At 46.8% G+C, this 26,036-nt stretch overlaps 9 protein-coding genes across 9 annotated transcripts; 3 read left to right on the top strand and 6 right to left on the bottom strand.

Annotated features, from left to right (window-relative positions):
• Positions 1-2,465: 2,465 nt before the first annotated feature.
• On the bottom strand, positions 2,466-4,764 carry FOXG_17584 (uncharacterized protein; the record flags this gene model as incomplete). The annotated part of the gene is made up of 5 exons (XM_018397593.1): positions 2,466-2,705; positions 2,772-3,000; positions 3,053-4,075; positions 4,149-4,415; positions 4,475-4,764. 5 exons carry the CDS (start codon positions 4,762-4,764, stop codon positions 2,466-2,468), a joined length of 2,049 nt encoding a protein of 682 aa, XP_018258652.1.
• An 832-nt stretch (positions 4,765-5,596) lies between these two features.
• On the top strand, positions 5,597-7,522 carry FOXG_17585 (uncharacterized protein; the record flags this gene model as incomplete). Its single annotated transcript, XM_018397594.1, has 3 exons — positions 5,597-5,767; positions 5,856-7,019; positions 7,076-7,522. 3 exons carry the CDS (start codon positions 5,597-5,599, stop codon positions 7,520-7,522), a joined length of 1,782 nt encoding a protein of 593 aa, XP_018258653.1.
• A 560-nt stretch (positions 7,523-8,082) lies between these two features.
• On the bottom strand, positions 8,083-8,208 carry FOXG_22880 (uncharacterized protein; the record flags this gene model as incomplete). The annotated part of the gene is made up of 1 exon (XM_018403302.1): positions 8,083-8,208. One exon carries the CDS (start codon positions 8,206-8,208, stop codon positions 8,083-8,085), a length of 126 nt encoding a protein of 41 aa, XP_018258654.1.
• Positions 8,209-8,956: 748 nt separating this feature from the next.
• Positions 8,957-10,711, bottom strand: FOXG_17586 (uncharacterized protein; the record flags this gene model as incomplete). Its single annotated transcript, XM_018397595.1, has 2 exons — positions 8,957-9,465; positions 9,493-10,711. The coding sequence occupies 2 exons, from the start codon at positions 10,709-10,711 to the stop codon at positions 8,957-8,959; spliced, it is 1,728 nt and encodes a 575-aa protein (XP_018258655.1).
• A 746-nt stretch (positions 10,712-11,457) lies between these two features.
• FOXG_17587 (MFS transporter, SP family, general alpha glucoside:H+ symporter) lies at positions 11,458-11,952 on the top strand (the record flags this gene model as incomplete). Its single annotated transcript, XM_018397596.1, has 2 exons — positions 11,458-11,859; positions 11,914-11,952. The coding sequence occupies 2 exons, from the start codon at positions 11,458-11,460 to the stop codon at positions 11,950-11,952; spliced, it is 441 nt and encodes a 146-aa protein (XP_018258656.1).
• A 1,107-nt stretch (positions 11,953-13,059) lies between these two features.
• FOXG_17588 (lysozyme) lies at positions 13,060-14,398 on the bottom strand. Its single transcript, XM_018397597.1, has 3 exons — positions 13,994-14,398; positions 13,810-13,940; positions 13,060-13,749 (listed from the first exon to the last, which is right to left on the bottom strand). The coding sequence occupies exons 1-3, from the start codon at positions 14,346-14,348 to the stop codon at positions 13,456-13,458; spliced, it is 780 nt and encodes a 259-aa protein (XP_018258657.1). The 5' UTR covers positions 14,349-14,398; the 3' UTR covers positions 13,060-13,455.
• A 2,857-nt stretch (positions 14,399-17,255) lies between these two features.
• On the top strand, positions 17,256-17,963 carry FOXG_17589 (uncharacterized protein; the record flags this gene model as incomplete). Its single annotated transcript, XM_018397598.1, has 1 exon — positions 17,256-17,963. The coding sequence occupies one exon, from the start codon at positions 17,256-17,258 to the stop codon at positions 17,961-17,963; it is 708 nt and encodes a 235-aa protein (XP_018258658.1).
• Positions 17,964-19,684: 1,721 nt separating this feature from the next.
• On the bottom strand, positions 19,685-21,809 carry FOXG_17590 (protein arginine N-methyltransferase 1; the record flags this gene model as incomplete). The annotated part of the gene is made up of 3 exons (XM_018397599.1): positions 19,685-19,721; positions 19,770-19,963; positions 20,931-21,809. 3 exons carry the CDS (start codon positions 21,807-21,809, stop codon positions 19,685-19,687), a joined length of 1,110 nt encoding a protein of 369 aa, XP_018258659.1.
• A 1,582-nt stretch (positions 21,810-23,391) lies between these two features.
• Positions 23,392-25,628, bottom strand: FOXG_17591 (uncharacterized protein; the record flags this gene model as incomplete). The annotated part of the gene is made up of 4 exons (XM_018397600.1): positions 23,392-24,430; positions 24,482-24,898; positions 24,948-25,295; positions 25,357-25,628. The coding sequence occupies 4 exons, from the start codon at positions 25,626-25,628 to the stop codon at positions 23,392-23,394; spliced, it is 2,076 nt and encodes a 691-aa protein (XP_018258660.1).
• Between the last annotated feature and the right edge of the window lie 408 nt (positions 25,629-26,036).

Here is a 26,036-nt window from a genome sequence, read left to right on the forward strand (position 1 = left end):
GCCGCTGTACAAACTGGTGATATAGTATTAGGTGCTATAGTATTTAAAGAGACCTCGGCTAGCTGTCTTACTAATATATTATAGCTTAGGAGGCGTGTTATAAGCTTTAATATAAATAGAGAAGGCAGTGGCCTTAGCTAGATTATAGATAGTATTAAGGAATACTCTAGAGGATGTTCGACATAGAGATAATAGCTTAATAGCAGCAGTGTAAATAATAATAGTAGGAGGATACTTTAATATAAAGTTAAGACTAAGAGTAATAGACTTAAATGCCTCCCCTATTACTATAAGAATAGTTAGGTTCTTAATAATCTTAAGAGACATAATAAATAAAATATAAGCTTATACTATGGCATTTATAATAATATCTAACCCCTTAAGCTTAATAGGTATACCTATCTTAAAAAAAGCAGCCTCCCTATTAAACCTTGTATTAAGTATAATAGCGCTTAATCTTAGATCTGGCTTTATTAAGAATTACATTATATTAACCTCCTGCCACCTTATAACAGCTTTCGTAGCATAATGTAAAGCGAGCGATAATTCATTCAGGCATGTTATGGACGACATTTCTAGGATTAGTACGTCCACCAGAGGGGACTTACCAGACCAAGCCCATATCCAAAAGGAGGAACAGCTTCGATAACCGGCAATCCGCAAAGCCTTCAGTGAACTGCGAGAACCCGGCAGATCCCTTCTATAGTCCCTGGTTATTCTAGTAAAGGAGGCTTGATGCGCTTATTTAATAGGTGTAAGTTCGAACTTTATAATATTTTATAGCACGAGTTACTGCCTCGTTTTGAATATATGTGCTTTTTTAAAGAATGAGTTAATAGGAGGAGGAATAAGGGAGGATTAAAGAGGGAAGGAGGATATTATAAGGTTAGAGGAAGATATCATAAAGAGTTAAAGGACTAACGTCGTGTTAGGTGCGGAGATGGAAGGGGAGGGAATTAAGATGGCTGGTGCTGAGAGACGCAATTTCGAAGGAAGAATTATTTATCCATATACCAGGTATAACTTCGAGAGTAGGTAGCCCTGGGGTATCAGAAATGCTGGCTGCTATTCACGCGAATTCTTTTGTCACCTATTTGCATTAATTAGTTGTTGCTTTGCGACATGTGTTATATCAATAACAATAAGATAAAGCTGAAAACCCAGAGTATGTGCTAGCACCTAACTGATATTTCTACAAACAGGTAGTATAAGTTTTAGAGTTTATGCGTTTTAAAAATACAAGAATTGCCAGACATATGAACAGGGTATAATTACTCATTTGCCGGGTGTATATAATGGGTCTGTTTGGAGTAGCGCTGTTAGGTAACACGAAGTACTATACCGATACACTCAACAGATAATAACGTCCCCCAGTGTCGATAATGGACTGGTATTCCAGCAAGGCATCTGGACTACTAGACTCTGTCTGATCTTCGCGCTCCTCGCTACTATGAGCGTCGACTATCTCCTCGTCGTAATAGACTGGTACGGTATCGATTATGCTTAGATTATCATCTTCTTGACTAGAAGTTATAGGAAGTTCCCGAAAGGCATTGTATTAGGTCCGAATTCCCAGTGTCGGCCAGCAAATTGTTACCTAGTCTCGTCTGCACATCGTCTGCGTCTGCGGCAGAGTCGACTGTCTGAGACGACTCGGCCTGATGAATTGGGGTCTCAATATATAATTATTTCGCTTTTTGCCGCTGCCGTCATCTATGGGTGCGTTGCGCTTGCAGGCGACGTCGACGCAGCGCAACGGGGTCATGTTCGTCCACGAATCGGAGATCCATTGTTGCTTTGTGTTGCTAGTGAAATTTGCTGATTTCACATAACACGTTGAGATTTTTGGGCCGTGAGAATGGGCTAACCTGATAAGGAAAATTTAATGCTTATACCAAAGGCTTTCTAGTCTAAGATAGGGAAATGTAACGCGCAACGGCCTTCTATTCATTCTCCGACCGCCCTTAAGGTCGTTCATTCCAACCCTCGTAATACAACAGAAACGCAGATTTGAGACTAAAAAATGTATTTTCAACGTATCCAGGCATAAAGGTACCCAATTAAGCTATACGAAACCAGAAGTTCGTGCTATTGTCTGGAATTTCTAAGTGCTGATTCCGTCAATGCGAGGTCCGCCATGCTCCTGATCGTATCAGGGTGCTTTTCCCCAAGCACCTCTCGTCAGAGATCTAAGACTTTGACCGAAATCTCTCATCACATCTTGTCTCGCTCAACCAGGCCTTTAACTCTTCAACTCCAATACAACGTCAACTTGCGTCGACTTGTGTTCGACCTACTCTCTATTATCAGCTTCCGCCAGTCCTAGAGGCAAGGAAAGTAAATCCCGTTATATGGAAGGTTGAAATGTTTTGTTTCCCTTTACGAATCATATAAACGACAAGTTGTAACCTGCTACTCAGACTGACAACACTTCCGTAAGATATCCGTTGTCTCAAATAAATCGCCTACTTTAACCAGACAAGTAACCACCTTCCAAACCTCCTAATATTCTCGACGCGTCTAGGACCATCGGCCATCTCACCGGCGGTGATCAATGCCAGCTGTCCTCGCCGGGGGACCGAGTCGGCCGTCATTGGCTGAGGCCTTTCAAGTCGGTTATCCGACACCCTTCTCCTCCACTTGCGGGGGTCCCAACCCCAGAATTTGATTTGATACATGATTGATATCATAGCCATCAGAAGGATCTGATAAGAATCTGTCAGCATTGCGTCAAAGAGGGACTGATGCTAACTGGGAAGGAGGCAACCCACGGCAATGTAGCACCCGAAGAAGTCTTTAATGTTTACAGGGCTGATAAAGGTCCTCCACCCGTTGAAGATGACGAAGAGGCTGCATGCGAGTACCGCATAGTATGCCCGGAGGCACTGGCCGTGTGACCTGTATGGATATCGCGGATTGCTGCGGTCGTAGAGCTGCCTGACTAATGGATTATAGATGTCGACCACTTCCATGGTCTGACCGGCTGCGGCACCTTCCAAACTAATATCGTATTTAGAAAGCGCGCTGCTTGGAAACTTTCAGTTGTACTCACCTCTTGTAGAACTCGATGAAACTAGCTGCCACGAGCCCATACGTAATCATCATGGAGACAACACAACACCGAACCATCCGACCTAGAATCTTCTGCGAATCCGGGTTACAAGCTAGGAATCCCATGAGTCCAAAGCACGCACTGAGAACCACGGCTGCATGGGGCACCCCATAGTTCGTCCGTTCGAGCCTCCGACGAAGAGCCTGTACGGGTCCCCAATTCGGCCAAACCTCATGGATGCTGGCCAGCGCATGCAGCGTCCGCGACGCGTTGTACAGTCCATTGGCCCCCGCCGTGGTGGCTGAAAAAATGATGAAGTCGTTGACGATGTACGGCCAGACCCTCAGTCGGTTAATTACTGGAGAGGCGACAAAGGCTGAGTTTTGGCCGAAGCCAAAGGAGATGACGGCGTTGTCCACGATGGTGGGATACGTGTAGGGGACGTTAAGACCGACGGTGAAGGTCGCGAGCGTGTAGAGGGTTATAATGCGGAGGCTGATTTTGCGGGTGCCAATCTTCACGGTTTCTTCCGTTCGAAGATCCTTGTTCTCAGCTGCCGTGATAGCAATGGTTTCAAAGCCGATCATGCCGAAGAGGCAGGTCGTCATAGCTTCCCAAACACCGAGGAGGCGGCCGGCATCTCCCTGGACTACATCCTTGTTGGGGAGGGTCATATTTCGGGCAGCGAAAGAGTAGGGCTCATTGTAGGTCCAGAAGGCTCCACGCTTGACAGGCTGTTGAATATGGATAATGACGTTGAAAAGGATAAGGGCGATGATGAAGAGCATCTTGATAGTGCCGAAGATGTACTCCAGTCGGCCAAACCACCGTACTGGGAGCATGTTGAGAGTCAACATGATGAGAAAGAAGCAAAGAACGTAGACGGCGGGCGACGCGCTGGGATAGAATTCAAGTGTGGGATCAGGGTATCCGGCAGCTTGGAGGAGCTTTTGAGGATATCGGAACTGGAAAATGTGAGTTATAGCCACAAGCTCGGCGGCTACAAGCACAATCCAGGAAAACCTGTCATTGGCGTCAGTGTTTGAGGGTTACTTCACCAATGCCTAAGGTGACTTGTATGAATTTATCAACTTACCATGTCATCCACCCCGCAGTATATCCCAGAGACTCGTCCAGAAATCGACGAGGAAATTCGATGATGGGGCCTTTGACGGGAAACAGGGCCGTCATCTCGCCAAGGCATGCAGCACATGACCACAGAACGGTCCCGGTGACAATGTACGCGATGGCACCAAGGCCTGGTCCGGCGAGGTATATGACCCTGCCGGCCTGTAGGAAGAGCCCGATGCCGACACACTGCGAGAAGGCCATCATGTTTACATGCCGCTCCGTCAGTTCGGCGCTGAGTTGAAAGTATCAGACTTGGAGACAACGGGGGTTAGTAGATGTCAGGAGACCAACCTCAACTGATTCCCTGGCTGGATGGCAGCATGTCCACCATCCTCGAGTGAGTAGGGTTGACTATAGGGTCCTAATCGCTCAGGAGTTCGTAGTAAGGTGATGCTGTGTCCACCATGACTCTGGCTCACATTGTCTTGTTCGGGAGACGCGGGATGAATCGATGGCGGATAGGTGGATGGAGGATAAGATGGAGTGCCCGGTGATACCAAACTGGACATGGCAATCCCGACGGGCCTTCTTGAGATGATGTTTTGGGAAGGAAATTCCTTGACACTACCGACTTGGTCCATTTTTGTTTGGTTGTGCAAAGCAAACATACAAAATAAAAAGCTAAAAGAAGGACTGCAAAATGCTGCTAGTCAACTTCGAGTCGAGATGGGCCGGCATGGAAGAGAGCAGTACCCAGACACCAGTCGGTGAGCTCCTGGGTGATGTCCTTGGGATCCTGTTCTTATTATCCGGCGCCGGCACATGGGGGCTTTGAACGCCCGCCCCAGTATTTCCAGCCAGGGGACTAAGTTTGGATTGCTATGCATCCAGACCAGGCTCAACTGGTTGCTCAGCCCACAGTGACTAGCGGCACCTAAGGCTGCGCAGCGAGCGGCGTGCACACCAGCGGGCCAGTTATGTGATGGAAGTCTCAGCCTGTTAAAAATAGCCCAAGCCATTTCGGCCTTTGGCGTCGATGGCTTGGGGCTGCGCTTGAACAAGCAAAGGTTTCAACCCGCCCTACTCGACGAGAGAGGGTGGCTTAATAAGTGGTATAAGCGCTAATTTAGAGCCTTTTACAGCTGGTTGATCTATCAGATGTACATAACGTGGTAACTTTCCTGGCAGGGAAAGCAATGTATGACTACAAAACTTTTGGAATGGACATCTGTGCAGATTGCATATTACAGATTCGCTCTTTTGTCATCTCACCTCCAAATCAGAAACTACTAATTACGTAGTGCCGGAGAGCCCCCACCCGGCGGCAGAAGGTCAAGTCCCCTTTCCTGGCATTTGGGAACACTGTCAAATGGGTAGGTCCCCGTCCGTGGACCGCCGCTCTTGCATCTGGCCCAGCAAATGTTGCACCGTTTCTTGCAGCCGAAGCAAAGGGCAAAGGGCAGAGAGCAGACCATGTCCAGACATGGGCCAGTACCGGTGGCAGCTTTCGAAAGCGGGCCCATTCCCTTCTGGTCTGAGGCGTTCCTCATGGTCGACTGCCCCTACCTCCACTTGATTGAGCCTGGGTGGCCGCCGTTGACCAAATTGACCCAGTCCCCTTCAGATGTAGGCCAGCTCGTCCAGGTTCCTTTGATATGCGGTTCCATCAGTTTCGCTCTGCACTGGAACTCTGGCAATTGTGTCCTTCTCCGCTGACCCCTCTTGCCGCCAGTCTAGTCTCTTTAACTTCGCCGTCGAGAATATCGCTCTCTGCCCAAAGTGCGGTTCGCGAATCCATACCGTCCGCAGGTTACCACTATCACTCGATTCGAGGAGCGGGCAACCGACCCCCCCAGAACTTCCTCATCCTCACATTCCCGAGCTCCCTGCCGAAGTCCCAGTCGGTACTCACTCGACGCTTTCTCCCTCGCGCTCTTCTCCAGGCGCCAAAACGACCAGACTATCCCCCGGCTCGTTTGACCTGAGATCCGAGTCTGAGCCGCCGATACCACCTCATACCTCGAGACAGGTTCTGACGCCACAAACAGAATCCTCGCTGCCTATTCCCGTCGACCCGACCATAGCAAGCTACGCGCCGTGTTATGTCCGTCGACCCGACAATGATGTGCCTCTCTCATCCGACCGCGATTTCAACAGTTCTGCTGTACAGGTCTCACCAAGATCGCATCGGTGGTCGTTTCTTACACGATTCAAAAGACCGAAGCCTGACGCCGCGTCGTCAATCGTCTCGATGGGCAACAGCGGTGATATCAGATATCTTTCCTTTTGCTTCTCCTCCGACGGGGTATCTATCCTCCTCTGGGAAAAAAACAGCCTCGTCATAGCTCGTCTCAATGCCCAAGGCGACAGCGGAAGGCTCATTGACCTCATCCCCATTCTCCGCCAAGGAGAAGGCGGACAAGCAACCCCCGGAAGCACGCTCTTTGTGGCCGAGGGTTGCGGAATGATAGCTGCCATCGTATCGCAGGGCGCCACGGGCAAGTTCCTAGTCGTATTGGACCATTTAGGGCTGGCTGAGAGATCGGCAGTGCTGCCACTTCAGGACATGACGCCGCTGTGCTTGGCAATTTCTCGATGCAACTCGTTTGTTGCTGTTGGCCTCGCAGCACAGGTTCTGCTTGTTCGCCTGGCGGAGCACAAGGTGGACTTCGACTGGGCCGTCACCATCTCGATTCGCGGACCCAGCTCTTTTGATGGCATGACTGTTGCGTCGGAAACCTGTAATTTCACGGCCGATGGGAGATATCTTATAGTTGCGACTCAAATGAGGGACAAGCATCAGTCGAGCGAGGATGGCAGTATTCACACAGCCCTTTGGACTTGCGAAAGAGAGGCGAAGGGTCCGTTCCGGCTACCCTGTTGCAAAATGCCAAACGTAAGCCTACGCTGCCCCTGGCCCGAAGAATAGTTACGCTGACGAATAGGCGGCAGGATGACCAAGGTCTCACCTCAATCCAATTCCACCACGGCCTCCAAGTCGCCGCGATAACGGGCCTAACATCGGCGCGATACCCCCTGTTCCTCTCCCTCGACCCCCAGCAACCCGTCACCATACCAGCCCAAGTCACAGATTTCCGGATACGGTGTTCATGCATGGCCCCTCCCCCGCAAGATCACCTCATGTACTTCCTCGACGCTAGCAACCGCGTTTGCGAAGCAGACCTGCACCATCGTCATGTCGAACTCGTTGCGGATATCACCACGTACAGGGGATCCTTGCGTTCGCACGATGAGCCGGCCGCTATAGCAGTTGGGCCGGGCGGCATTGTGGAGGTGTTTTGGCGCCAGGGGCCGGGGTTGTGGAGATTGCAATTCAGGCCTGGCGAGGAGGCTATTTTAATAGATAATTTAAGGAGGCGCTGGGATGAGACGATTTAATTAGGTGCAGTACATGCCGTGTTAAAAGTCTCTGTACGCCCCCAGGGCGGATTATCAACCACGTAACTTCAATCATAGATTTCTCAACCGAATGAAGGTCAATCTCTCCGCAAAAAAATGATACCATAATAACCCCCCAGTTGTGGAGTTCAATAATGTGTATACCAACCCCTACTACAATGATTGCACTGAACATTGCAACGCAATACACACATCATGGCCCACGAAATGCGTTGTAATGCATCCTTTTTATCCGTGCACGCTCTGGTAGTTCGCAGAACCATTAACATTACCCGATTAACAATTTAGCTACTGGTTTATCTCTTAAGAGCTTATAAGCCTCGCGTGCCCCGCCCCACCCCATTCCTGTTAATATTCTCAATCTGAATTAGACCTGGGCCCGATGGAGTGTCGACGTAGACCGTGACATTGTCGACACCTATGATTTACGTGTCTGAGTCGTCAACTTGCTTCGAAGTAGTTGTGCAGCAAGAAACAGTCCCAATTCTTTTGAAGCAAGAGGGCACGCTGATAAAGCGACTTGAACAGCGTGCAGAGCCTCAAGCCTGGTCTCCGTTGGCAAGGAGGATAATCTCGTGGTTGTATCTCTTCCACACCAAAGCGATGCATCTGGGAGGCGTGGGATACTGAGCCTGAAGGTCATTACTCTGCTTCGAAGGAGTCATCACATTTCATCTTCACCGCAGCTACGAGTCGTGAAAGCTACTGGTGAGGATGCGACGAATGATGCCATCCAGCAGTCTTTTTTCCACTTTTACTTTGAACTGCAGGATATCAGCCTCCAGGTTTCCTGCCTTAATCGTCATCACCGATCAAGAGGTACTCTGAAAGACGAGAGGGATGTGGAGACAATATCTAAAAGTTTGGAGCAACAGTTGCAGTATTTATGGGAAGGTCGGCCTCTATTCGTCGACGTAGTGATGGACAAAACAAGCTGGGGAGCTGGTGATAGTGCCAAGCTGAAGCTCGTGGCTTGTCTCTGTCGAATATGCTATCAGGCCGAACTGATCTACCACGCGCGTGCCTACGGTAGATCTCAACCTACTTCTCTCCCAATCTCCAATGCACGGGTAGCCATTAGGCAAGGCATTGAGCAGGTTAGCCAGGAGGTAGCACTTCATCCGGCTTTTATGTGGCCACTATTCATGTACGCTGTCGAAACGACTGATGGCGCAGAGTTAGATTGGGCGCTGGAAACTTTGAATAGTATATCAGATTCCTGGTGGAATTCTAGAGTCCTCACAGATCTTGCAACTGGCGTAGGCAAAGAGCAATTGAAGAGGAGAGAGAGGGTGTCGATTCACGGTATTTCTGTTTGGAAAGGTTTGGGACTGTGCCTCCATATATGTAAATCGACTATATGATTACTCCTAAAATACAAAGTTTACCAAGATTCCATCCAATGTGTCACGTTCAAGCCATCAGGTAAACCCTCGCTTCGTAAGGCCCAAGTACCGACTTTGCAACAGCGCCAGCGTAGTTGGTCATTAAAGGCTGCATCGACCCAAGTGAACCTCCCTCAACTTTCGGCAGAGCAACTTCCGATTGAGACAGGTTTGCAATCGTCATTGCTATAGCACCAGTCTTTGGGTCTGTTTTTATGAAAGCCAGTAAATCCTGATGCTCATTCACAGGAGTAAATGTTCCAAATACAAAGAATGACGAATATTTCCTTCGAAGCTTCAGTATTTCTCGCCAGTACTCGAGAACAGTGTTTTTGTTTCCAAGTTGAGTAGAGACATTTATCTCGCGATAGTTGTCAAGAACAGGCATCCACGGCACTGCACCACTGTTGGTGAAACCTGTGTTGGGCGTGTTATCCCATTGCATTGGAACTCGGGCATGATCTCTCGCGACACGCTGTAGATCCTTGGTGGCTTCTTCGATGGCAGCAGGATTGTTGTTCGTGCAGTCACGAATGTCTTGGATTTAATTAACGGATCGCACACACTTGTATTCATTCGCTGACCAGGACTCGGGTCCGTTGATCATGCCAATCTCCTGGCCTTGATACAGAAACAGTGTCCCTGTCATAGTTGCAAGAAGAGTTGCCAGCATTTTGGCGACTCGTTCTCTGAACTCTGGTAGATCTGATCCGAAACGAGATACCGATCTACCTTGGTGGTGATTCTCGAGGAAGACGGTTGTCCAATCCCCTGTTGTCTCTGGAAGTTTCTGCCACTTGGTCAAGCAAAGCTTGAAGTCGTTGTTGTCGAACGGAATGGGTAGAAACCGATTACCTGGTGTCTGGCCTAGGTTTACTGTGTCGAAGTTGAAGACCATATCAATCTCGTGAGAGCCAGGCTGGGAGTTAGGTGAGATGTGCTTCCACACATCCTCCAGGTATGGCGTGTTAGGCAGTTCTCCCACAGTCATGATATCATAGGGCGCCATGACTTGCTTCATTTCGCAGAGATATTCGTGGATACGAGGACCATTCGTATAATGAAAAACAGCTGTTTGCGTCTCTTGATCCGGCTCGACGATCGGGGCATCTGGTAGACCAGATACTTTAGAGAACTTGTTGACTGTATCAACTCGAAATCCGTTTACTCCAAGGTCGAGCCAGAACTTGATAGCGTTGTCGTAGATTTCGCGGCGACAGGCTTCGTTCTCCCAGTTTAGATCTGGCTGCCCAGAAGCATAAACATGGATATAATATTCTTGAGTCGTGTCGTCGAACGTCCAGGCAGGTTTTGTGAACTGACTTCGCCAGTTATTAGGTCTGCACTTATTGCCGTTTCCATCGACCTTTGGCTGCCTCCAAAAGTACCAATCTCGCTTTGGGTTCGTAAGAGAGGATCGTGAGTCGATAAACCAAGGGTCTTGATTGGAGGTGTGATTGATAACCAAGTCGAAGATGACTCGCATTCCTCTGTCATGAATCTCTTGTATAAGGCGCTGGCAATCTTCGAGAGCTCCATAGGGCTCATGGATATCTTGGAAGTCAGATATATCATAGCCCATATCGACCTGGGGACTTTTGTAGTGTGGCGAAACCCAGATAATGTCGACGCCGAGGTCTTGGATATAGTCAAGCTTGGAGATAATACCGGGAATATCGCCAATGCCATCACCATTGGTGTCCTTGAAGGATGCAGGGTAGATTTGGTAGACGACACCTTGCTTCCACCAAATTGGCTCGTGGTGATAAGCGTTTTTAGTCATGGTGACGTACAACGAAATGGCTTGGTAGCACATGACTTAAGGTCACGTTGTTTGACTGGGCATTGTTTACTTTATGTATGCTGGTTTGTTCGATATTATATGGCGTTATCATAATGCCATTATGACAGTGCATCCGAGCGAGGCGACAGTCCATTGCCACAAATCATACTATCGCTAGCAATCTACCCAATGAAGAGTTCAAACGAAGACTCTGTCCAGCCAAGCGACGTGCGGCAAGAGGGTTTCCTCAGAGTATCATCGGTTGCTCGCTTAGATCGCTTAATGGCCCCAAGAATTTCCAGTTATAGTTAAGCATAATCGTCACCTCGGCTACGTCGGCTAACCTTCCTTGTCCGGCTTAGCCCTCGTAGTTAACCTTTCCCCAGACCCCATGGGGATTTCCCCAACATGAGTATGATTGTCCTTTTATAAAAACCTCGAGATACACCTTGAAGGATTTTTATTCACAGCAATACAGACATTCTTCTTAGTCTACCTCCTCAAAGCCTGTCTGCTTGATCAACTCGATTAACCACGATGACCTTCTAGGCTACCAAACCGCCGAAGAAAGTGCAGACCTCAAAGAAGGAATCGACCACTGCGAATCTACAAAAGGCGCCGTCCAAGATGACCTTCATCAAGCTCAACTCGCAGCTGAGGAAGAACGTGGCACTACGTTTCTTAAATCAGTCAAACAGCATCGAGCTGCCGTAGCTTGGTCCGTCCTCCTCTCGACTGCAATCATCATGGAGGGATACGACATGAAACTCATTGGATCCCTCAATGCCCAGCCAGCTTTTATGAAGCGATATGGAAATAAGCTTCCGAGTGGTGACTATCAGATCACGGCTGCATGGCAAGTTGGGTTGTCCAATGGTGCCTCGGTTGGATCTCGTATTGGGCTGTACTTGAACGGCCATGTCTCAGAGCGTCTGGGTTTCAAGAAGGCGATGATACTCTCTATTTCTCTTTTTACAGCAGCTGTTTTCATTACATTCTTTGCCCCCAGTGTCGAAGTCCTCTTGGTTGGACAGATATGCCAGGGTATTCCTTGGGGTGTCTTTCAGACTTTGACGACAGCTTATGCTGCCGAGGTCTGCCCTGTTCACCTTCGTGGGTATCTCACAACCTCTGTAAATCTATGCTGGGTATGTGGTCATTGACCCTTGGACTATTTAGAATTGCTAATAATATGGGGACAGGTCATCGGACAGTTTCTGTCTGCTGAGTGTTACGCGTAATGGCCGATCGAACCGACGAGTGGGCATACAGGATTCCTTTCGCCATTCAGTGGATCTGGTTAGTTCCTCTTATTATCGCCATATCGTTTGTACCTGAATCCCCTTGGTGGTGCGTTCGCAAGTGGGGCGCATTGCCGACGCAGAAGGCAACCTCGGTCGTCTTGTCGATTCTCGAACCACTTCGGCCAAAAGCCTTGATAATATGGTGAAACTGATGGAAGTTACCGTAACTCTGAAGTGACCCAAGTACGAGAAGCCAGGACAGGACAGCATCACCTTGACTGCTTCCGTGGTGTTAACCGCCGTCGAACCATAATTGCATACTGTACCTGGGGAATCCAAATCTTATCTGGCACTGGATTGCGAACATAAGCAACTTACTTCTACCACTAAGCAGGACTTCCAACTACTCAAGCCTTCAACATGAGTCTCATCTAATATGCTCTTGGGATTATTGGAGTGTGGGTTTCGTGGTTGATGCTTCTATATTTCGGACAACGAACCATGTATGTCTGGGGAATGGCTGGTCTTGAGATTAGTCTCTTAGTCATGGGAGGACTCGGCATGAGACCAAAGACTTCTGCTATAGGCTGGACTATCGGAAGTATGCTCATTCTGTAGGCGTTTGTGTATAACGTCACTGTTGGCCCTATTTGTTATGCTCTTATGTCGGAGGTTCCTGCGTCCAAGCTTCGAAGCAAGACAGTTATCCTAGTAGGAATGACGTACAACATTCTCAACATTATCGGCAATGTCATCACACGTTACATGCTCAACCCTGGTGCTTGGGCTTAGGTAGCCAAGACAGATTTCTTCTTCGCTGGGACTTGTATCCTGTCTTTTTTCTTTACGGTGTGCTGTATCCCGGAAACAAAAGATTATACCTATGCGGAGCTGAATATTCTGTTTCAGAGATGTATAAAGGCTTGGAAGTTCGCTGAGGACAAGGTCACTTTGCATAGCATTACCAGAATTAAGAATTTAATATATAACTAACACTTAAGCCTATTAACATATATAATATTATAGGCTAAGTTATATAGAATTTAAAGTAATAAATAATTTAATAAGTTCTAACGATCAAGTAGAAAATCCGCCAAGTCCAAGGTGTGTGCAGGCCGCAGTGAGACCCAGATCCCTATGCGAATCCTTGCAAATATCACAAGCTTACCCCCGTCTGCCGGGAAATTATGATGTTTATAACCAGGCCCTCATACTGCTACTTTAATAGAAAGAAGACGACCTCGGCACCCAGACGGAGATTGGCAAGCTGCGGAAAGTCTCGAAGCTTGTGCCTCACGGAAGACGAGTTCAAGTTCAGCATTAGGGAAAATTGCGGCCACGGAGCGAGCCAGCAGCTCAGAAAGCGTTGAGGGCAAGGAGCGCGTAGAGGGTTATCGCAGCAAGTATTTAGATAAATAAGTGACTTTCTTCCGGGAATAAATCGCACATTTAACCCATGATCACTGCTCCGTATTGCGGTAAAAAAAAAGAAAAAAGCATCTAGCACTTCACAGGAAGCGCCTTCTCGCTCGTCGCTTTCTTAGCCAAAGCAACCTCCGCGTTACGCCGACGGACAAGGCCTGGGAGCTTCCTCCCGCCTGCATAAACCCACTTGGGCAGCTCCTGAGAAATCACAGTGTTGGGCTTCTCACCCTTATTGAGACGCTTGAGGAGCTGCGACCCCTCGGCGGCACCGCAACCAAGGTTGAAGGACCAACTAACCAGGGCCCCGAATTGGTTCTTGTTGAGGGTGACTTTGCTGCTGACCATTTTGGCGATGCATTTCTCGAATTTCTATCATGATGTTAGGACCAGTTGTCTGAGATGTAAAGATGGAAATGAAGATAAACTTACTCTCATGTCATCCGCGAGAAGCTTCTTGCCGTTGGCCTTTGAAAGGGGAATTGCATATTTAACATCAGTGCACTTGGAGTTCGAGCAGAGATGGCCGTAGCCTACGGTAGGATAACCAGCAGCGTCCTTGTCTATCGTAACTGATTAGTATGCCTTACAGTCCCAAAAGCAAGACATCACTGACAGATATGGGGAACAAAACCCTCAAACTCGCCAATCAGGTCCACGGTAGCCTGGTTAGACGATGGCGCAGAGCAACCTCCGCCGCACTTGGGCTTGATGTATCCACTAGAGCCTGTCTTGACGTAGTAGTCCGAGACATAGCAGCCATCTGAGATTTTATCCCAGATGGTATTCCCGCTGATGTTGGTGCCCTCGGTCTGGCAGGTGATTTTAACATCGGTGCCCTTCTTCAATACCTTCTTGACCGCATAGCTGGTGCCTGGGCCAGAGCGGCACTTAACATCGTTGCCGGTGATGGGGTATGCGGCTGCAAGGGAGGCCGTGAGGGTAGAAAGGGCAAAGAGAGCGAACTTCATGGCGAGCAATGTTCTGTAGAGGGGAAGTTGAAGAGGGTTGAAGGATGTTGATGAGTATTCGTTCAAGCTTAAGAAGGTAGTATATGCCCTTTATGTACCCAAGTCTTAACGCTGTGTGATAGGGTAAGGCAGACATGAACAACCAGCCCTCATTTCCATCTGCATGCTGAAATTACCGGTCATCCTTCCATAAGAAAGCTTTCCCCTTCGAGTAGGTGGAAGAACATAACAGCCAGCGTTCTAGACTCTTTCTTGCATACTAAGACGGGAAACTAGTATGCCGATTTATAAATTTGGTCTTACCCTATGCCGCTCGACTAGATTAGGAAGCTACTCAATTGCCTCAACGGGATCGCGGTTGATGTGGGTATCGGTGAAACACCTCGGAGATGGACCCTGAGTAGGAAAGGCTTGGAACTTTTTTCCTGTGCGGACAGAAGCTGAATGAAGATCCCTCGCTATTCTAAACAGCATGTACTTCGGAGCCAATAGGCTCACGGGGCCACATGAATATAAAACCCCTGAGATACGTCCGTAACCTTGCGGAAATTTCCGTCAGGCATAAAAAGAGTCGCTCTGGATGTGGAGAGATGATCGATTGAGGCGCTTATCTTCAAGGGATAATTAGCTCTGTGACATGGTGAAGGGGCTGATCCTTGAGTTTGGCCATACTAGTTGCTTACTGAATGCTACGTGAAGCCCGGTAGTTAAGTTCCAAAGGCATGATTGGTCACGTCATATTGCGGCTAATACGGTTATTCAGGGCTGAGGCAGGGGCCAGTACAAAACTCCTGGGCTGAGAGTTGCGCATAAATGAGACATAATAATACTACCGTGAAGGACCTTAGCCTTGGGCCTGAAGAAGATAATGGAAATCAACAGCAGAGGAAATGAAAATGATTTTACGCCGAAACAGATATGCCCTGAGCGGTTTAAGCTACAGGGATCTTTTACCAGTCACAGCCACGTATAATGTATTCTAAGTATTTCGGCCATTCAAAATCTAAATTCTATCGAACTTCCTCCGTAGCTGAACCGCTTCACATCACCGTGGTAACTAATCCGTAAGCGCATGCGTCTCTACCTGCTCTTATGCGCAGAGTTCATCAAGGGCTTGCGGTCTGGGCTGGGGCTGTTAGAGTTCGTTTTGATGTAGAGCAGGGTGGGTGCTCTGCAAGGCCCATGGCAAAGAGGCTAAATGCAGTTATAGGGCTTGGGAAGTCATTATTAGAAGAGGCACGGTCGTTTCGGCAGAGCTTTGCACTAGATTTGGGCGATGGTGGTTATAGGGTCGGCGCTTTTGAGGGATTCGTAGGACCATATGCACGTGCCGGCCTTCACATAGCTCATGGTGTGTCTTCCTTGAGGGGGATCGATGAGCTTCCCCGAGTAGACAGTAATGCCTATACCAGGGCCGATGGCATTCCATTACCATCTGTCATGTGTAAGCTGCTTCGTCATACCCATAGGATCAGCCTAAGTCATGCCTTCATTAGTGCTCTCTGCGAGAAAAGTGTAACGTCTTCCTTGCAAAAGAAATGTTGATCTTCTTTATCTTCTTCCCACTCGGGAGGCATTACCGCCGTTTGGCTATAGGCGCTGTGGTTCCACTTCAGGAACAGTTAGATGGTGCTTTCGTTAGCCATGGGCGTGAGGTTTCCCTAAGTGCCATCTCCCTTTCCGACCATCTCTCAGAGGGCATCCCAGTGGGTGGGGCTCTCATTGTGGCTGTTGGTGATCTTGGTATGCTTGTAGAATAGCTTGAAGTCCCCATAGTCTTAATTCTTGTGCGGCTGACCCTCGGAAAATGCGAGGATGCGGCGTGTAGTTGTAGTAACTACAGCGGGGATCTAAACGAATGGAAACCAACCCCACTTGGAAGCTTGTCCGTGTTGCCCATGTTGGAGCTGCGGAAAAGGATGAAGCTTTTATGGTACGGTATTTGATCCTTGGCTAGGTCATTGATATGGGCAAAGACGGTGTAAGCCGTAAGTAGCACCAAGCGCAAAAGTCTGATGGAGCCGTTGAAACTGAATATTGCTTTTGCCATAATGATGAAATTGCACTTCCCACTTGACGAGAATCATCAGGAGCAATGGATATTGTTCGTTACATGGATATATGATATTATAAATGATTGGAATGGACAATAGAATCTTCAGAAACTTCTTATTAAAGAATTCGGGTAAATACTGACAACTGATTGACTTAAGAATTTACTGCCGACAACACTAACAGGTTTGAAGAGATTAACCGTATGCTCGAGAATACTCCTTGACTAGAGAACACCGCAATTCTTGTCATATCCCGTTGATCACATGTAGATCAATTGAATGACAACCTTCCAAATGCTAAGTGGTCACGCTCAGATTAATTAATAGACGTCCTTCCCAATGTAGACAAGGCTGTGCAGATGATCATGACCCCTGTTTTTCGTTTTATCCACTGGAAAAAAATGCCGCGATTATCCTGCACGGTGAAACAGTTAAAGAGGAAAGTGGCCCTATACTTGTTCAGGATACCTCCGCGGCAGCTGAAAAAAGAGCTAATACAGAGTCGGCAAGAGCTGTTTCTAAAGCCTTGAGCACTGCCGCATTGTGGAATACTGGGGATGCCGTCTTTGGCCCAGAACCCTTTCGAGGAGGTCCTTCAATTTCAATATGCAGGCCGCCAGAAAGCTTCCAATAAATGTTAATTGAATGGAACAATGAGTTCCTCCGTCTTACAGACAGGGGTTCTCAAACTGTCTGTCTTTCTTTTCATTTCGATCGTCAGTTGTTTGTGGTTGTATTTTCCTTTAGCTGAAGAGGTGATTGGTTTTGGCTCTCATTTCTATAAATTGAGCAATCGTCAAGATCACATTCGGTCTCAATACCATCAGCAGTCATTCCTTGAATACCTCTGAAAATGAAGTTTATAACTTTGTGCGCCTATGCGCTCGCATTCTTTTCCACTGGAGTTCATTCCTACCCCGTGACCAGCGACAACCTGAACTGCCGCTCCGGTCCAGGCACGGCCTTTGCAATTAAGAAATCTTACAAAAAGGGCCAGGACGTTACTATTACCTGCCAAACTCAGGGGGACAAAGTCGAGGGAAATTCCATCTGGGATAAGACGTCTGACGGCTGCTATGTTGCCGACAAATACGTCAAAACCGGAAAGGACGGCTACGTCAAGGGCAAATGCACCAATGTCCCCAAGCCCCCCAAGAATAAGAAAATCCCAGGCCCTAGGGTCAACGACTATCCCTACAAGAACAGCTGCGGCCCAGCGGACAAATGGCTATACTTCAAGTGCCAATGCACCAGCTTCGTGGCATGGCGTGTCAATGAGCGCCTGGGTATTAAGTTCCACAACAAGTACAAAGGGAAGGCATGGGGTAATGGTAATCAGTGGGATGAGGCTGCCAGAGCGAGTGGTGTGAGGGTTGATAACAAGCCTGTGCCTGGCTGTATTGCTCAGACAAATGCCGGGAAATCCGGACATGTTGCTTGGGTTTCTGCTGTCGATGGGGATATGGTTTTTGTTGAAGAGTATAACTGGAACAATTACAGGGCTTATGGAACGCGCAAGGTCCACAAGAGCAAGTTTAATTACATTCATCTAAAGGTCTAAGGCTTCTGGTTGATGGCTTCAGCAATGAAGAGAGATATGGGGTTGGGAGAAGTGAAATTGGGATGTCAGGAATTCCAAGGTCGACAATATTATTCTAAGACAGATGTATAGTTTGAAAATGTATTGCAACATTTAATCAAAGGGTAGTTAAAGATTGAAGTGAACCTGTGGTAGTGATCTAGTGAACTCTTTAGATATAAGAATAGGTATAAAGGATTATATAAATCTGCAGGCACTAGATTAAAAAAGTGGCATTTATGACTAAATTTAAAATATTTATGTATCTAGTAATACCTTTTAGCCTTATTAATATATTAGTAATATTCTAGGAAATAATTAATAATATAGTTTAATAATATCTTAATATCTTTATAATATATTATTTTAATAATATTTTAATCTTCTTAAAGAATAAAAAGAAATACTAAGTATATATTTATAAGGTTTTAAAAATATTATAACTTAAATTATTTTGCTAGCTATAATATATCTTTATAAGGGTATTTTTAGAATAAATATTAACATTTTAAAGAATAATCCTAACTCGAGATGGTTTGTTTTAATGGCAGGAGTCTTGGTTAGCATGACTAGGGGTATTTGGTTTCTCCTCTCTCGTAATCTGGTACCCAACCCCACATCTTGACTTTACTCCCCTATCTAACATATCTGAGGCTGATGAGAAGGTCTCGAGACACAGGTCTGGCCGCCTCTAAGATACTAAAAAGGAGGTTAATACTTGTTGTCTTTTTGTTACTCCTTCTATCTGCTTTAGTAAGCTCCACAGTCCATACTAGCTATCAAGCTGAAAATTAAATTAGAATTATTAACATTTCTTAATATGGGCTGTTTTTAATAGATATCTGTTAGTTAAATATTAACGTCCTCCTTAAAATATTTTTAATAAACTCAGAAGGATTTTATCTCATCGTCAAGGGTTGCTAATAGTTTTCGACTCTTAACTATAGTATCTGCCTCCCGTGTTTTCCAAGCTTTATATTTGCAAACCTACTTACTTATATCAGCAGTTTCTTAAAGAACTGCACTTAAATAAGTATTTTTATTATCGGTTCGAGCCCTCAATTTCTTACATGGTGTAACAGCAGACTGCAGAACTATAAAGGTCTCCCTTACCGAGTAGGTATGCACGCTTAGCTTTCTTCTCTTAGCTCTTAACTACTAAATTCTAAGCTTGGGTAAGTACTCCGGCTTAAAGCTTTCTTCCCTGGCCTTATGACTATGCTTAGTGCTATAGTCTGTTCGCTTTTGTGTTATTAGTTGTTATCCTACTTCTATATGTAGCTAGGTGAATACTCTAAGATATTGCCAGACGGGAAGTTGGCTGATAAGCTTGTATCCGGCATTTTAATTACTGATTAGTAGTATATAAAGGAGAATTTAGTATGGGAAAGAGGTGGACTTCAAACTTCTGTAGTAAATGGACTGTTGTACTGTTAATATTTCCAAAGTTGACGCCTCTTTTCTCAGGCCCGATTAGGGCAGAATTAGATAGATATACTGACTTGATTTGGAGTTCCATGTCCATTCAAGCCGTGTTGGCTCGGACTTTCGGATTGACAAAGCCATATATGGATGCCACCTGCTGCATGCGCGCATAGAAACCTTCCCTTTTCTTTAGAAGATGTATAAGAGGAATATTCTAGGTAGCCACTGCAACCAGAGCCCATCTTGGAGCGCCTACTAGCCTCTAACAGCAGTGAGATTTATTCCAAATACCTTACTACCTTCTTGAACCATTTACTTTTATTTAGTATAACAAGGTCTCTAAGTCTAAGCATGTCCACATACATGCGGTACTCAAGCGCACCCTTGGAGGCACGATTGGCATCCTCAGTTTCCAACTCGTAGGAGATCTTGATGTCAAGATCACGCGTGTTCTTGGAGTTGGGTCGGACATCAAGGTTGAGAGCAATCTGCTCGCCCTGCTGGACGGTGAGAACATCCTCGAAGTAGAAGAGTCCTTGTCGATCTTTGGCTTCTTCCTGTCGTTCGAATAGCAGAAGTCACTGTAGCGACCACCGGTTTTAAATCGTCCTCCAGCGTCGTTACGAGCTCTTGCTCTTTTTTCGATCTTGGGTCCCTCGATATCTTCGATACCACTATGAACCTGAATGGTGACATAGCCTCCGTTATAGCGCTTAAGGACTGAGTATTTATGCACTATAGGAATTAAATTAGGAAATGTTTTATATTTTAGAGAGTGAATTTTAAGCTTACTTTTAGTAGAGTTTATGCCATAAGCCTCGGCAAGTTCGAGATCCTGTGCGTGGGGCGTCTTGCAAGTCGTTTCTTTACTATTAACGGATTTTCATCATGTAGGTTTGTCGAATTATTCCGCGAGTATCTAGTTATTTCTCGCGATGTCATGCTACGTTGTAGTTAACTGCATTCCAAGTTTCAACTAGTAAGAATGTGATGACCATTTCCTGAAGCTAAGCTGCCATAAACCCTAAGCCCGGTAAATTATGCTTAATTTCAGTGATACAGAAGCCCCAAAGTTTAGCGGTATAAGTAGGAAGACTCAAATGGGGCCTAGTACTAGAGGTCGTTTAAGGTCAACTTAGAACCATGTGAGATGGATTGTGAAGTGACTAGATTAATTCAATTATAGTATAAAAACTAAAGATATATACATAATAGTAATCCACCTTTCCTTGCTATAAGATAAGTTAAGTGATTATCAAAAGAATAAAAGGCTTTAAGTAGTCAGAGTCCTGTCCCCAACCCTATGAAATATTGCTAGATTTCCGTCTATGGCTATTTGCATGCTGCACAGGCCCATTCTCCAACAGGAGGCATGCCAGCAAGCCCAGTTGCAAAAGAAATGATGCTCTGGAGATTGTCATCGCAGAAGGACCCGCAAATTCCCGCACTAGGACACGAGACAGTCCAATGGATCCTTGCCTGTGTAGATGCCTTATCCCTCTTTCCATCAGGAAGCACACTTACTAACACAGTTCCAGTCACGGGGTACGTGTACTCCAGGTACTCAAACTCATAATCGGGTTCGCACATCCCCTCGTTTCGGCAACTGCCGCTGTATCGGCCCGTCTTGGTCACACTTGTCTTCGCAACCGCAGGTGCCACGGCTTCGATCAGAGTCTTTTTCATGCTAGGGACATTCTCACGCGCTGAGAAAAAGCAATCGTCGAATGTAATACTGCAGTCATTACCAATGCTGTAAGACGTTCCTTTGCACTGAAGACCCTCATCGTCCTCATTAATGTGGCTGAAAGCAGCCTCGGGCGTCCAGTCTGCGACCTCAGAATTGGTGCCCTGCACGCGCACCTGGATCTCCTCTTTGGACATGCCATAGTCGGTTACCACTTGGAAGTCAGTGGCAGGCGCGGGTGGCGGGTTATCTGGCTGATGGAAGCAAATGTAGGCGCTGGTACAAGCTGTTCCATCCGGAAGGTCGAAAGCCGGCTTGCCATGCTCGGCCCAGCACTTGAATTCGTTTCCAAAGGTATGCTTTGCATCGCCTGCATAGCTCTTGGACTCTTCCCAGTCTTTGATAGCTGGATTGATTGCGACCTGGAAAGTGTCGCCGTTGGAGAATGTGGTGGCAACGCCACTTGATCTCCATGGGTACGAACCGTCCCAAGGCACGTTTGCAATCATGTCTGGCTGTACCCATTTGGTGTCACCGCCACCTGGGTTGTAAGACCCAGCATAGTATGCCATCACATTTGACTTGGCAGTACCATCAGCTCCGACACCGCAGTCCACGAGCATCAGGTGCTCGTCCGGTCGGTAGTCTCGTGAATTGATGGTTGCGGCTCGAGAGCCTGAGAGTAGGAGGAAAATGATGGTTTTGATTGAAGTCATTGTTGTTCAAGTGAAGCCGGAGGCTCTCGCGTGACAAGATAGAGTATTAGATGCAAGAATTGCTTGAATTGTAAGTTGCAAGTGTGCTTGTTGAGAATACTTTTCTTCGACGACAACAACTCAGATATATATACTGTATTTGATATTCTGTTCAGCGTTGGTCCTCCCAATGGAGCCTGAACTCTGAAGTCCAATAACAAGCCAGAATCGTATTCTCTTGATGATGTAGCATGGGGGCCTTTGGCGTTGAACCTGGCTCTGCCCTGAAATTTTCCAGACTAGGGTTAGCGTTACCAACTCCCGCTTACTTCTGCTCCACAGCCCCATTTACTTCATTTCCCTTCAGCATTGGTCTTCAGGGTATACCAGCGGTATCTTCTATCCGGCATATTCTTTGGTCCTGAAAGCCGAGAGTCTAACACTTAGCAATACCAAAGTGCCGTCAAGAGTGGGTCTGACACCTGAACCCCTGAACATATCTCGGCTTCGCCGTCTTCGCCGTCTTCTCCGAGCTTATGATTCGTCAGAAAGAGCCCGATGACAATACGAAGGCTGAAGCAGTTTAAGCTTATTTTAAGCAAAGGGTTTGTTAAGTTAGCGGTGCATAAGCTGGCGCGAGCTATTACACTTGTAACACTCATTGACATTATCCTGCAATTATCCAAGTAAACGCGGACACGCTGCTGCCGTCTCCGTTTTAGGCCGCACCGCCCATTCGGGCAAGGTGCGCCCGCCGCTCATCCACGCGACGTTGTCTCACGTGATTCTGTGTATATAAGACAGCCACCACCTTCGACACCATGAACATGTATCTTTGACTTCTAGTCCTTTTACTCTCCATCTGTTTGAACTAGCCACTTACGGGTGTGGGATGTATCAGATAATAGTCAGTTTACAGGTGCCGTAATGGAGTTTTCGCCCCTCAAATAGTATTGCCATCATAAATTGAAATAGTTATATCGAAAGCGTAATGAACTGAAAGGCATGAGATTTTGCCCTTACTCGAATGGAGCACTATCTTTGTCGACCAACACATCAAAATTCACCATTTCCTCAAACCTATCAGCCATGATGTGTACTATTGCTTCGTAAGCCCAGCTAGAAATAGGGTCCAAGACAAAGGTCAAGAAAGCTTCTGCAGCTATAGTGTGATGCTGTCCACTCTGACCAATTCTCCAGAGTAGATCGTGAGCTTCCTCTACCGCAATGGCATCTTTCTTCAAAGCTATGGATCGAAACGCCTTGGCGATGTCGCGGAAGACCAGATAGCTGATGTATGAGTTTTGCCAACAGCGCACACAGAGGTAGAAATAGTGTCGCCATAAGAGGTTTTGAATATCTTCCAACAACGCTACGCTAAGCGTAAATAGACCTAATCCAGTATACGGATGCGATTGTATCGAAATGATACTGGTAGTGGAAGATAAGCTTCTTCGACCCCTCAAATTTGCCCAAACGATAGATAAGTGCAGGCCACCAGATTGCGAGACTGCGTACAGACTGAACCGCTCAGAAAGCGGCGTATCAGCAACTTGAGTTAAGAGGTTGATTTGAAGAGAATATGTTGAGGTAGAATACACACTCAACTGACAACAATAGCAAACGCATGATCAGGGGGATAGGAGCCAATATCCGAAAGCTGACACAGAAGCCCCTCTTGAGCTAATGTACTGAACTCACTGTCCAAATTAACCTCTTCAGCGTTTTCAGGTAAGCTAGCGGTGGAAAGAACGTCTGTAAATTTAATGGTTTCATCATCTCCGGATGTGAAAATTTGATTCAAAATTCTCTGAAACGCCTCCTGGGTAGGGATGCGGTAGCATACTCGATTGCCGTATTCCTTGGGGCCAGCAACATACCGAATCCGTGCAAACGGATTCTCGAAAGTCTTCGAGAGCTTGCGGAGCCGATTTATTGAAGGGGTATTTTGGTCCAAAGATGCCAAAGCTAAGAAGCGCATCAGTAGAAATTGGAGATCAACCTCATAGGTCACAAAATGACCTAGGTATCCTGGACAGAGACTGTCCCATCTCCATAGCCTGTAAGTATTCTCCCCAAATTTTCCAAAACTCCCTGAAATCAAAACCTTCCTTCGCCAACACGCGCAAGTGTGTGCCATAGCCTCAACGAGGTCCACAGACACTGGTAATGACCCTGAACGAGACATGAAGCCATTCAAACCAGTCCGCAGAATCAGTTCAAAAGCCGTGACTTGCTGTGAGAAGCTTCGCAATTTATCACGCCAAGATGTGTACGACAAGCCGGGAGTATGAGGGTCCGTCCCCAAGGCAATTATCTCCCGGACAAATAATGGCAAAGAATCATGTCTTTCCGTGCTTGCCAAGAGCTCGCGGAGAACCTCTGTCGCCACAGAAGAGGAGTCTGTTGACTTGAGCGACGATATGACTAAACCGTCAAAATCACAAAATCGTCTTGTCAGTAAAGATATAAAGTGCGGGCGAGGAAACAACGCTGGACGATCGTCTCCCAGAATGCCTTTGTTGTATAGACTCTGGACGAATGGCAGCAAGTCGTTAACGACCTGAGTGCCTCCAGGGCGTTGGAAAAAGTACCATAAGTCACAGACAATATAGTTGTACAGCAGTGTCAGTCCAAACTTTCTGTGAAAGATTATTGCGACACAGAGCCGGCTTTTCAATAATCGTACATACGTATCGGCTGACAGGTTGTGCCTGAAGTTGAGGATTCGTTGGCCTGCCTCCGTCTCCACAAGAAAATCATGGGCCGAACGATGTATGAACGACACGTCCTGAATATAAAACCAGAAGTCTTCCGGAAATTCTGCTTTATCCAAGTGGTACCAGCGGTGTCTTCTAACTTGCAATAGTCCGGCACATCGAGCTTCGATGTTGTGCTTCGTGGTTTCAACCAGTGACGTTATTTCCGGACAGTATACTTCGTCGGCTTGGTGTATTAGAATCTGATGAACATCGGATGCCTCTGCTAGGGCAATGTCGACCAAGAGAAGATTTTCGAGGTCCACTCCCTCTATGTTTTCCACCCGGCGATCTTCAGCGAGGGCTGTCTCCTCAACGCTATAGTCGCCAAAGTAGCAGGGCATGTTATATCTATCATGAACTCAGCCTGTGCAAAAGAAATGCTCACTCGGCAACAAACCCTGGGTTGCTAAGCCCTTCATCACCTGCTAGCTTTTCGAGCTTGTTTATTTTTCCAATGAGAGTGGCTGCTGCAGCCCCATAATATCGGTTTTGGAGTTGTCGAACCTGACCTGCAGCAAGGCTCGCCTCCTGTTCCCTTTCCAAGTATGGCTGAGCATTATCGACCGCCCACCTCTGGAATGAAACATTGCTAGGGCGACCATCAGGGTCAGTTTTCCATTGGGTCATGGCATCATCTCTGCTTTTGGTTCGTTCAGCCTCGCGCTTTGTTGACTGCTCTATGGCCTGCTGGATTTCAACCTGCTGATCTGGGGTAATGTGCTTCACTAGGACGGAATTCAGGTAGCTATGACTATTAGCTGGCCTTTCTTTTTCTTCTTCGGTCACTAGATTGGCTGCATACTTACACCTTCAGAGAATTATAGTAGCTGAGTTCTGCCTGAGGCATGAAGAGGGGCGAATCATCGCGTTGCAGCGAGTCAGCAAACGTAGACATGTTACCGTTCGTAACGGCATCCGGGATTGGTCTACCTCCACGGATTCCATGTTCAGTTGGAGGGCAAACGTAGATGTAGTCTAGACCCGCTTGGAGGCCACCAGGGCCAGCCAGATACTCCTTGACCAATGCTCCATACGCTCTCCAGATGAGAGTATCTGCATCAGGAATATCTTGAGACATGTCCGCTAATGTTTTCCTATCTCAAAGAAGAGTGCCAGGATTCTGTCTATGAATGGACGGGTCACGTTTGTCCTCCAGGGCATAGAGGGGGTTTAAATGCTGAAATTGTTTCAAGAATCCCATTCAAGATTCCGTCTTCGAAACAACCACCTCATCACTATCATGTCACACTTTTTAAAGAGCATTTCTACGAACAATTCTCTCATTCACATGATAGAGTTTGTCCATCTCTCTATATCCTCTAGGCGCTTCTTCATATCATGTAAAGTGACAATTTGATCTTAACATGTGATGTCCTTATTATGAATCTCTGAAAATTGCGCAAGCCCCTGAAAACTAGAAATATGTTCCCCTAAACGTATTTTCAGCCACTTACTCAATCGTATGGTAATGCTTGAGCCAGATTAC

The sequence above is a fragment of the Fusarium oxysporum genome, genomic scaffold (genome assembly GCF_000149955.1).
Source record: "Fusarium oxysporum f. sp. lycopersici 4287 supercont2.56 genomic scaffold, whole genome shotgun sequence".
NCBI classification, from domain to species: domain Eukaryota; kingdom Fungi; phylum Ascomycota; class Sordariomycetes; order Hypocreales; family Nectriaceae; genus Fusarium; species Fusarium oxysporum.